At 42.1% G+C, this 11,940-nt stretch overlaps 2 protein-coding genes across 7 annotated transcripts in view; one reads left to right on the forward strand and one right to left on the reverse strand.

The window, feature by feature from the left end:
• LOC146642547 (peripheral plasma membrane protein CASK-like) overlaps positions 1–5,988 on the reverse strand; it is a 52,139-nt gene extending 46,151 nt beyond the window's left edge. For 2 of the 6 annotated variants that reach the window (XM_085399203.1, XM_085399199.1), the window contains exon 1: positions 4,830–5,988. In XM_085399203.1, the coding sequence (XP_085255329.1) occupies positions 4,830–4,894 (65 nt within the window). In that variant the 5' untranslated portion in view covers positions 4,895–5,988. The remainder of the gene's footprint in view (positions 1–4,829) is intronic. The other 4 variants (XM_085399201.1, XM_085399200.1, XM_085399204.1 and 1 more) reach the window with 3 other exon arrangements.
• Positions 5,989–9,111: 3,123 nt separating this feature from the next.
• cenpl (centromere protein L) lies at positions 9,112–11,624 on the forward strand. The gene is made up of 5 exons (XM_085398560.1): positions 9,112–9,192; positions 10,077–10,248; positions 10,346–10,600; positions 10,686–11,258; positions 11,341–11,624. Exons 1-5 carry the CDS (start codon positions 9,173–9,175, stop codon positions 11,413–11,415), a joined length of 1,095 nt encoding a protein of 364 aa, XP_085254686.1. The 5' UTR covers positions 9,112–9,172; the 3' UTR covers positions 11,416–11,624.
• The last annotated feature ends 316 nt before the right edge of the window (positions 11,625–11,940 follow it).

Raw genomic sequence — 11,940 nt, forward strand, 5'->3', positions numbered from 1 at the left:
AATGCTTTAGTGATCGTTTGACTTTGGGACCTGCAGCGGAGTTTGGGCCCGGACGCAGCTAATGACCTCAGACTTAAAGACCGGATTATCACCCACTCTGTGCAAGAGCATTAGAAATTAACTGCAAAAACAACTTTCATGGTAAGTCATGTACACGTCCCAATTCTCAATAAATCTCCACCAAAACCTCATCATAAAGGCTGTAATTTACAATTTTTTTAGCATTTTGACAAAGACTGATTGAAACTAATATATATTCATGTTTTTGATTTTAGTTTTATTAGAGCACAAAATTAATTCAGTTGCTTTACTCTTCTTTTTTTTTTTTGTGCAACTCAAAGTGCACGTTTATTATCACATCACTGCCAGCTTTGCTCGTAAATATAAATGTTGTTGCTGCACAAGTAGCAGCACTGGTGGTGGCTACTATATCATTTATATGGCTTTCTTATGCTTTAGTAGCCAGTTGTTATATCCATGTCTGCCTTACATTTTGTGCATGTTTTCCTACACGATTACTTGACTGCAGACAAATTTTAGACTTTTCTTAAAGTAGTCTGCTTGTTTTTATGGACAAATACCATTCAGAAAAATATGTACAAGCAATGTATATATTACAGCATATTATTTACACAACACAAGTGTACAAAGGCAAAAAAAAAAAGAACAATCACACGCTTATTTGCTATTATAATGTGCACATTATGACATAATACCAATATTTCACCTTTAAATATTGTCGTTATCATGACACCTAATGTACAGTCCCAAATGTTTTAAATTATTTTCTGATACGTCTTCTTGAGGGATGGACTGGTTAAAACACACACATTTGACACAAATGAGTTACAGTGATTTCTGATTGAAAGTGGATTAATGTTACCTGTGTCTGATCAGTTTTGTTAGTTAAACCTGACTGAAGCTATTAAACACTCACCCAGGTGACAGCCCATTTTACGTACTTCAAACCAAAGCAAATCCTAATAACGAAACAATTTGGCATTCCAGCAGCAAAGCATCTTGTCTAACATTTGTATGCCAAATGTTGCATCTATCTGGGGAGAAAGCAACATTACACCACAAAAAAATGATAAAACAATCAATGAAAATGGAAGATCTAAATGTCGCCCAAGCAATTTAATTATCTCACTCAGAATAAGCCAGAGGACTGATCACTTCATTGGTTCAGAGTGAGTCGCACATCCCAATATCCTTGGCCCTAATGAGCACCCCAGGGCTGAAATAAAGAGCACTGTGACTCCAATAGTGCTTCAACAACTTCAGTCCTATTCAAACAGAATCATTACAGACAGAAAGGGATTAAATTGCCTCAGTTCATTGCTGATGCTTCAGCTATGTGAAAAGCAGGCCTGCTGTTACTGCAATATGCTCATAGCATGTTTACTATGTAAATTACAAATAAAGAGCACATAAAAAGCAGGGTCGAACTGCCTGTGCCGGGTCAACACGCTGTGTCACCTTTCACTTAATGTAATCTGAAGTGCAGCTGACACCTGACCTGTCTGGCCTCGCTCTACTGAAATAAGGCTAGAACAACCACCGAGGAGGTGAATGAACACACATGCAGGAATTGTAAAAATCAATCATAGCTTCTCTTTATAGCAATGCTACACCAGCATATTCACCTCTTTTTTTTGTTTCCATGCATCTACAAATCCGATAAATCAGGACTCTGGTTTGTTCAAATATTTTGAGTTCATGTGCTTTGGTTCGCAGTTTTAAACCCTTGTGAAGCTCTCAGTGTTGTAGAAAAGAAAAAGCACACCATTCCATCCAAAATAATGAGAAGCAGGAGGAAGGTAGAGCATTCCGGTGGAAAAGGAGTTTATTTTAGTAGTTTTGTGTGCAATCACACACGGCAACAACACACAAAAGTCCAGGTTACAACTTAGCCCAGCTACACTACCATCAGGAATATTATGATACAAGGTCAGCTGCTCGATTATGGAAAACATCACGATCGCAATCCTTTTTCATCAACTGTATTTAAAATTATTATTTATTGTTAGGTTAAAAATTATAATTTTTTCTGAAGTAATGGGTGTGGTGGGGGACACAGTGTTAGATCAGGAATTAGGCCCAGATTGGCCAATGATTTTCAATGTATAGCCCACACATGGACAAAATACAGCAAGAGGGCCAGAACTAGCCTAGGAAGAAGGGTTTTTTTTTTTTGTGTGTGTCCACCCCTGCTATGGCCTTTCTTTCCCAAGGGCAAACACTGGTCCCTGCAGCTTCCACAGTGGTATGTCTGTTGTTGCAGACAGGGGCAACGAGAGGCCAAGGTGGCATCAGACTAGCACACTTCAGTGGGCCTGCAAAGAGAACGATGGCACTGAGCACAAAGGGGAGAGCGTAACACAAATCAAGCTGCAGTCAACTTTTAATTAACCTTCCATGGGTTGGAATACATAAACATTTTACGACTTCTACTTCTTTTGGATAGACTGTGCTGGCCAAAGGCTCTCTCTTTCTCTCCACCATCTTGCCTAGAGCGGAACTAAACTGTGGTTTGCAGGGAGGGGTGAAAACACCACTTTCTTTATAACGACACTAAATGAGAGCAGACTAAAAAAATTAATACAAAAGACTGACTGCTTTCTCCAGATTCTCTCATCTTTTCTGTTGCTAAAAGCCAAAAATTTGAAATTAAATTAAGATCTGATTAACAGCCCAGAATTTTTATCAACAACTTTACACAAAACCTTCCTCTCCGGGAACTAACCAACCGTCTTTCAGGAGAACTAACCTGCAACAAGACCTTACAATCTGAATTTAGAGGAGATTATTATAGAACGGTTAAGCTATCCCAGTGCTCCAAATGCTACCCATTCAAATTCTTTAAGATTTCAACAACAACGATATTAGTTTGAAAGGTGTCAGGCCAGATCTAAGGGTTTATCTACGTATCTTGAAAAGACATGTGTCTATACAGCACAGCAAATATCACTAAATGAGACAAATCACCATCCCAGCTCTTCTGTTACATGGCAGGAAGCAAAAGACAAACTAATTACTGATAATTCACTGGAAAATATTCCATTACTCCATCATTCCATCACAGTACTTTCCACTCGTGTGACCTGATGTGTTATTCCAAAGAACTTCGCCTACGATTGTCTCACTGATGAACAGATAAGTCGGACATCCACTCAAAGCAAAAATAGACTTCCTGGAATTTTAATCTGAGGTGAAAAAACAGGGGGGAAAAACAGAGGCTAGAGGAGTCCTTCACTGACAGGGTGCTGTCATTCTATTGAACCTAATGAAATGCCAACAAAAAGAAAAATGGATAGTGTGGAAAAGGCAAGTGACATGCATTGGGAATCAAACCCGGGACTTTCTGCGCAGGGCACTGGTTATGAGGTCACCTCGTTTTGTTATGACAGCTGTCTTTTTCAAAAACTGAAATTGTAATTAGCATCCTCGAGTCTTGGCCGTTTGCCACGTGCTCGGCTACCGATCGCAATGTGGGCAATAAAACATAAGGTTAAAAAAGAGAGTGGAAGAAGGCAGCGAGCTGCAATGTCTGCTGGCATTATTTATATCCTTAGCCTCAGGGCCATCACATTCCCAGCTCCACTTGTCTCCATTGATCAGCTTCAGCACCCCCCGCTCCCCCTTGCTCTAAGCTGAGGAAAAATGATTCCCCCCCCCCCGCAACACATCCCAAGATGCCAGGACTCAACACACTTGATCTATCAACCGCAGTTTCACAAAAGAGCTCGCTGGATAAGTGGGATTTCATGGTCTTCTTGGTGCCAATACACTTTTTCCTCCTAAAGCTTAAAATATACCTTGACTATTGCTGCTCTTTGTATAAGCTGTCTGCGCTGTGTGACCATACCTGTACAACAGCTCGGCGCACTCCCTCAGTGTTTGCTTTTGGCTGCAGGGAGTCACACCCCAGTTATGAAGATAACGTGCACATATACATTTACCTCTGAAAATGAGGCACTCTGTGCAGGCTGTGCTGTAACTGTGACAGGTAGGTTGACAGCTGTAGTGTGAGGCAAGTCAGTAACAGTCTATAGAAGACACAAAATGATTGATCTAGGTCTGATCAAGTCAAGTTTTCTCAATTTCCCATATTTATTTCCCTCATCCATTCAAGTACATCAAATGCACTGTTCGCCACATTGTCCATTATTGAGCCTTAAAAGGCAGTAGTCCTGAAGCACCCACCAATTAGTGACCAAGGCAACAAGAACTTTCAGGATTAAAACCAAAGGCCTGAGGGTCTGTGCCTCCCCTCCCCTCAACAGCCGTAATGGACCCTCAGATCTCCACAGAGTGGAGGCCTGCAGGGGGGAGGGGACTGACTGGTAGGCAGGGCTGTCAATCCCGTCCCCACCCCCCAAACTTTTCACCACATTGTTTTTTTTAATGTGCCCCTTCCACTGAAAACTGAACATGACAAATTCTTAAAGTGTCCGGCCAATCAGTCTATGAGCTCACATTCCAGGTGTGGCGATCATCCAATTAGGAATTCCCAATCCCCAGCCAGCTGGAATAAATGCATTAGTGCACGCACAGAGCAAAAACACCGAGCACATTCCCAGCCATACTGTTAACAGCTGCGACCAGTATCACTTTAGTTTATTCACTTCTATTAGGACTTTAACAAAACTGTATGTCAAGCTTGTATGGCTCTACACATAGAAGACTAACTCTCCCACCCCCTTCTCTCAGTGGACTGCCACCTTAAAAATGTGCGGGTCAGCATATAAAAACAGACCCCAGCCAAATTACTGCAGCTGCGTTGTACCTGTGTGGGTAAATGAGAGGCCAGTGCGCGAGGTACTTACTTGCCAATCACCTCGCACAACTCGTACACATCCTCGAACAGCACGTCGTCGTCCGCCATGGTCATTCAGGTAAACGAGGATGCTCTCCTCAAGATATCCCACCCACACCACGGGCTCCAAAGGGATCAATGACAACGTAATTTCTTGCTGAACGGGCTTACACCTGTGCCAGTCCACACACACACTTTGTATTCTTTAAACCCCACAAACACGCACACACGGGCACAATGTGATAAACGGGGGAAAACGAACGTGTGCCTAACTTAGCCGGCTAGCCACATTAGCTGGCGTCCAAGGCTGTCACTCCGCGGCCCCACCTTCTCCTGAGCTACTCTCCTGTAGAAGGGCTAGCCAGCGAGCTAGCTAAACAGTAGCCACTGAGCAGACCCTGGGGCGTGGAGATTTCCTCGCTCGTGTGCAGAAAAACATCCCTCTTTGCATGCCTCAGGTTTGTATCTTTACTGGTGCTTGTCGCCGGGGCACAGGAGTCCCCCCTCAGCAGCATCCGACGGATACCTCCCCTTATCCACCAAGATGCTCCCCTTCGCCGCAAGCTAACGAGACTCTCGGGGGAAAAAAAGAACGGTTTGCTAGCTGGGTTTAAATGTGAGCTTAGTCGTCGCTGAAATCACAGGTTGGCTCCCTCCGTTATTGCGCTGTGCACGCCCAGTGGTATCACAGACAGCTTATCCCAGCGAGGAAGGGGGGGGGGGGAAAACCGTAACGTGAGCGGGATACAATACGCTTCAGCTTCCCGAGCCCAAATGGAAGACCTTCACATTCATGTCCACGACTGCTCCTGCTGCTACACGCGCCGTCTGTGCTCGAGGGTGTTCAATTAATGTAGTCTTCCAGCACAGCCGAGCCGACGTCCGCCGCTGCTCCAGTTCTTTCGCTGGATCAGATGCAGGCTGGCTGGCTTTGACTGGTTGTTTCTCCGACTTCCAGAAATGCCCGGCTCCTCCCTCCCTGTCTATCGCCCGGGAAACTGTTCCGACCGGAGCCGAAATGGCCAGGGAAAGCGGGCCCCGGATTCCCGTCTTTTTCCTTGCGTCGCTCGAGCCAAGATGGCGTTTTGTGGGGTCCGATTTAGGCGCAGTTTCCTTAATCTCTTCTCCAACCGTTGCATTCAGTGTATCCCGCGCAGGCGTCGACCGTCCAAACCTCATCACCTTACGTCAGCCCCCCTCCCTTTTCCCCTTCTTCTTCTCTCCATCATTTCGAACAGTTTATTTCTCCATAAATCTCATCTGCCACTAAGGACTCACGCCCCACACCCTGGCTGCCAGCGACGGGATTAAAACCGTATACTTCACAATCGCTGTCTAAGCGTGGGTGACTGCTGTCCTCAGTGTTTCCCAAATTCCCATGGGTCTTTCGGGAGGTTTCTCAGCAAAACTGATGGACAGCATAGCGTTTGCATTATCTCATTAATCTGACAGTGACCGCTAGATTGTGCCACTGATGTGTACTCTAATTCTCCTCTGTGGAATTTAGATAACTAGCGAAAATAAAGGCTTTTTTCAGTTCAAATGGGCATCCTCAGCACTGTAGTTCAAGTATTAACGCGTAATTATCTACTTTCGCGTAAGCTTTTTGCAGGTGCGGGTTCCCCCGGTGCAGACACGCAGGTAAGGTCTCCTCAGGTGTGGAAAGACGGGCGGAGAAGCCCCCTAGAGGTGATGGTAAAAGGCCTGTCTCCCACTGCTCCATTTTGAATACCCTAAATAGACATCGTTCCAAGGAGAAAATGAGGGGGAAAGTGGAATAAATTAATAAATAATTGACAAAATCCAATTTCACTTTTATTGTAAAACAAATCAAAGATGCAAAAAAGGCATCAAATCCCGTTTATTAAAGACGTCCATCTTAATTCACCCTATTTGCACTGGATTTTATATGACGTAGAGAACTGCAAAAATCTTGAATCATTTGGAAAATGTATGCAGTCATTTACTACATGTGTAAGTATATGAGGCAAAGTTAGTACAATAGTAACGAGCTTGTCTATGACGCCTTTTTGCCATTTCCTTTGTTCTCCACTAGTCCAGTTTCCAAAAAAGCAAACAAAAAAACAGGGACACAGCTGAGATGTGGCAAGTTTTCAGCTAAGAGCCTTTTGGAAACCTCCAGATTGCAAAAACACTATTATTAAGAGGCATGTGCTATTTCTCATACATTCAACTGAAGAAATTGGAACAAACTGCTTATCAAACCAACAAACAAAAGACATTCCTGTGAAAATAGTCCGGTACAGGGACTAGACTGAAAATGAGTGCAATGGCAGACAAGGTCCAAAAGAAAAAGCCTGGAGAACTATTATTTAAGACCATTTTTAAAGTCTGGCTCCTTGGAAATGTAAAGAAATTTTATATTTAACTTTATCTTTAAAACATATATCTGAGAGAGATGTCTTTTTTTTTTTTTAATATATTGCAGAGCTATGTTTTCCAATTACAAATTACCTTTGCATGAAAGTGGTTACAACTGAGGGTTGAAAAGAAAAAAATAAAAGCGTTTGGGTGAGGTACTTCACTAAAGCAAAATAATGAACTCAGACGGCCAGCCCCCCTCTAGAGGGCGCTGTTCTCACAGGGCACCCTCTGCGGTTTCCATGCCGCTGCATCCTTTCTCCTCGAGCATCACCTGCCAGCTTCCCCCATTGGCTTAAGCCCACCAGCAGCTACCGATAATCCGATTGGCTGCTGATGTGGTCATCATACTGTCTGCTTCTGAACAACCCTCCATTTGATGCACACACACACACACACAGCTCGGGGAAAAAAGTGAGACTGGAAGGAAAGTATGCAATGAAAGGAGAGAGATGAATAGGAAAATGATAAAGGAAAGGGAAAACGGCACACATGACAAAAAGACAAGAGCTCTGTTTCCATAGTAACAAGGAAGGGGATATTTTTTTTTTATGGTGGTTGCATGTGAAACTGGCAGTTCATGAAAAATGCACATACGCTTATACACTATACATCTGGTTGCACTGACATGCATGAATTCCCTGAAACCATCACTACATACGCAGAGAGACAGCCCTGCACTTAATAGCTTTGACAGAAAAATAACCTTCACCTTTAAATTTCATGTGTACCTGGCACACATTATTTTCAGTCCTGCTGGTTAAACCGTTTTGACTAGCTGTGCTTTTCAGAGAACCTTTTGTTTCTCTCCAGGCTGACATAGATTTATCATCAATAATTTAGACCAAATCAGCTGTATAACATTGTATTACAATCCTGCTCGGTCCTCATGGCATAGAGGTGTAATGTAGAGAATAACGTGCCAAAAAAGATACGAAGGAGGATGCTTCAGCGCAGAAAAAGTGGGACATCAGTCAGCTGAATTAGTGCAAGGGGAAACAGGGAAAACAAGGTTTGGACTGCTTAGACTGCTACATGCTTCCAGCTCCATATTCTTCCCTAGGGAGCAATAACCAGCAAAAGGAGAGGAGTCACTTCAACACAAAGTGCCTTAGAAGTGTTTCCTCCTATAACAGAAACTCAATGGGAAATGGGAAAAGTATAAGAATTCAGGTTTTTCAACTAAGTAAGCTGATATATTTAAAAATATTAATAACAGAATATTTTTCAACATTGCAAAATTACCAGTTTGGCAGAAATTGACATTATAAAGTCACAATATTTCTTCTGTCTTTTCACCTCCTGGTTTTATTTGATCATATTGTGATTCTGAGCTAAATTTCAATGTATTTCCAGATTGTTATCTAATAAATAATTAGATTAGGCCATAAACTGCAAATTCACTGAATCAATATGGCTGCTTCGTGAAAACAATACAAAACAAAATGAAAAAAAATGTATATATATATATAGTTTTTCCACTGCAGCAAAATTTTTTTAATCTCAAAGAATATATTTTTTCATGTTTTATGTATGTATATATGTATGTATTATATGAATTTAAAATATGTTATGTCTAATATTTTTCTCATCAATATTCAAATAAAAAAAATTGGCTTTTTCCTCAAAGACTGTAAAAATAGCTTTTTTCCCCCTCAGAATATCAGTCACAGCAAGTATTTCGGTAATAAGCCATCAAAGGCTAAATGTAAAAATAAAAAATATACAATTAAAATAATAATAAAATATATAAATATATAAATTATATGTGTGTGTGTAAATTAAATAAAGTAAAAAAATTTAAACGTTTTAGATTTCGATAAATTGTGAAAGGGGAAAAAAAACTACAAATCCCACTTCTTGTTTGGGTAGATGTGATTGGCTGAGTCTGACCGCGCAGGCTCCTGTGAAAGCGCGATGTTCAAATTTGTTTCCGGTTTTACTTTTAGCCTTTGTCGCTAAGCCAGAGACATGGAGCGACCTCAAAACAGGTAGAAATTTTACCTTTGTCGTTATTACACTATACAAATGCTATTTTCTACAAAGCATTTGCTTTTGCGGCAAGGAAAAATGGCAACAATGTGTCCAACGACGCATTTTGGTTAATTTAACGGCATTTTCCGTCGTTGTCCGTACAACGGAGACCCCACCACCATTCAACATTCAGCAATTAGGTGGTTTAATGTTGTTTTGCATTTAATGAAATGCACGGGCTTGATACAACGTTAAACTTGTCATTTTAGGATTTTTTCACCTCTACTTTTCAGTTCGGCTTCTCTCCTACACATCAAAGAACTGGAATAAATCAAATTTTTACGTTTTGCAGTCGTAGCTCCTTTTTTCATCCTTCAAAATGAAACAAGTGGCAGGGAGTGGGCACTGAAGCTTTTGTGTGTTTAGTTAAGCGCAGTCTGTGTAATGTTTAACTTTAAATGTCACTCCATGGTTTCTAAAAACATGAATGGATTGCCCAAACAGGATCGGGACGATAGTTTGCCTTTTTTTTAATGCTAGCATTAGCCCGCTGGCTCTGCCTCGGTCTTTTTTGACATGTTCCTGCTGTTTTAAAATAGGGGAGCATCTGACCTTTAAAATAAGTCCACATCCGTACAGTCTGTTGAGTATAAATACGTTGTTGACACAGTGGCTATAATGCGTCTATAGTATATTTAGAAATGGTGTTTGTGTATGAAATGAATGGTAATTTGTTTTATGAGTCCAATAAATTGGGTATTTAAGCACATGAGAAGTGCAGGTTTTGCAAAAGCCTTACTTGTGTTCCTAGTTCAAAGCACAAGTTTAACTGGAGATTGTTGCTTTATGTTTGATTTATTTTTTTAAATTCATGTATTGATTGACTAATTTTTCTTTTCAGTGTGGTGAGGACTCCCATCGAAAGCATTGTGGCTCAGAGGAGGAGCAAAAATAAAAGCTACAGACAGTCATACCGCAGCTGCCTAGGCGCTGCTTCAAGGCTCGGCCACACCCCAGGATGGACAGCGCGGAGGCTCAACACCAGCAGAAGAACAAAGTCACACAATATCACTGTGAGTCAATGCAAGTTTCTCTTCTAAATATATTAATTATCTGGAGAACAGAACATGGAATCGCCATCCTTTGCATTCTGCTCTTTCCCTGGTAAAGGAGAAGGTGAATCCAGAGGATCTGGCCTTACTGGTGAAGACAGAGTGGCAGCTATCGTACGTTACACCGCTCTACCAGTTCAGACACACCCAGCTCAGGAGCTACTCGAGGCAGCTTTCGGCATTTATTACTGCAGAGAAGCAGCAGGGTTTGGCAGTGGAGGTTGAGGGAGCGCAGACCAGCTTCAGAGTTTCCTTCTCTGTGGTGCAGGGGCTGGGAGAGACGGACGATGATGCTGAGATGGTCCTCGTACAGGTAAGCACAGGAGTTTGTAGAGGCAGGGAGAAGGTTTTCAGGCACAGTATGAGCTGGCTTTACTCTGTCTTCTTTCCCGTCACAGATCCATTCAAAGCCAGTGTTTGCAGGGAAGGATGAGGCGCAGAAGTTGGTGTGGAGCGGCTGGCTGACCTGCATCAATGGCAATCCTGAATATCTTCACTCGCTTCCGAAGGACTTCACCTGTCTGCCGCTCTTTGGCAGCCGTGGGGCTGAGAATCTCACCTCGTTGGTCAAATCCTGGTTTCAGCAGACCTTTGACTGCTGCTTTGGCCCTCTGGAAATCAACCAGACCTTCCTGCAGTGGCTAACGGCATTATGGACTAACTGCCACATAGAGTCCAGCATCCAGCATCTCAAAATGATTTGGACTCTTCCGGTTGAGCCACCGTTGCAGATCACCTACACAGTTAACCCTCAAGATGCGTGGGAGCTGTGGAACAGTGTGAGGACCCCTTCACTGGAGAGCAGGGAGGAGGAGGAGACGGCGAGAAGCATTGACATCGAGGAGGTGACGAGGTTCATGCAGGGCCTAATGAGCCACTTCTACAGGCATTTCAGATTGGACCTGTCAGCAGGACGCCTGAGTCAGGTCTCATCTGCACTGGGATCAGCCAAGTTCAGCGGCAGGGTCAAGGTACTGCCCTCAGAGCTTTATTTATTTTATTCTTTTAATGAAAGAAGAACCTGCTAATAATATTGGTTTACTTTTGTTTCAGATGTCCAACAGCAGATATGTCCTCACAACCCTATCACTGCTGACAGAGTGTGCCCTTCTCAAAATGCCCATCTGAGCACAAAATAATGACTTTGCAGCAAGAGGAAATGCAAATTCTGCAATATCAGTTTGCAAAACCTGTTATGGAATAACAAATATGGCTTTTATTCTTTTCTTTTTTTTTTTTTCTTTTATGAGCAAAAACAAACAGTGTAGCCTCTTTACATGAATTCACCACAGGCTAGTGGCTTCTGGCTTTTTTATATTAATTTTTTTCCCCCTTTTTCATACTACAGATCTGGGACGTTACAGGAGCTCAGCACAGGGAGGATTGTGCTTGTAATTATGAAAAATTGAGGATAAAATCTGAATGTTTCTTGTCCGCTCACTCAGCTCTTCTTGTAAATACATTGTATGTTTATTCATGTTCATTCACCTCTTTGTATATTTTTGTCATTTATAGTTATAAATAAAAACCAAACAAGTGATATTAAAAAAAAAAGGAAGCAAATTGTCACAACGGAACTAAGCAGATGTTAGATTTCTGTGTGACTGAGAGCTTTGGCTTTTATTGTTAGTAAAGTAACTTTAGGTCAGGGGC

The sequence above is a fragment of the Rhamphochromis longiceps genome, linkage group LG23, assembly GCF_057381845.1.
Source record: "Rhamphochromis longiceps isolate RC_006_pf linkage group LG23, R_longiceps_female_GT1.1, whole genome shotgun sequence".
Taxonomy (NCBI): Eukaryota; Metazoa; Chordata; class Actinopteri; order Cichliformes; family Cichlidae; genus Rhamphochromis; species Rhamphochromis longiceps.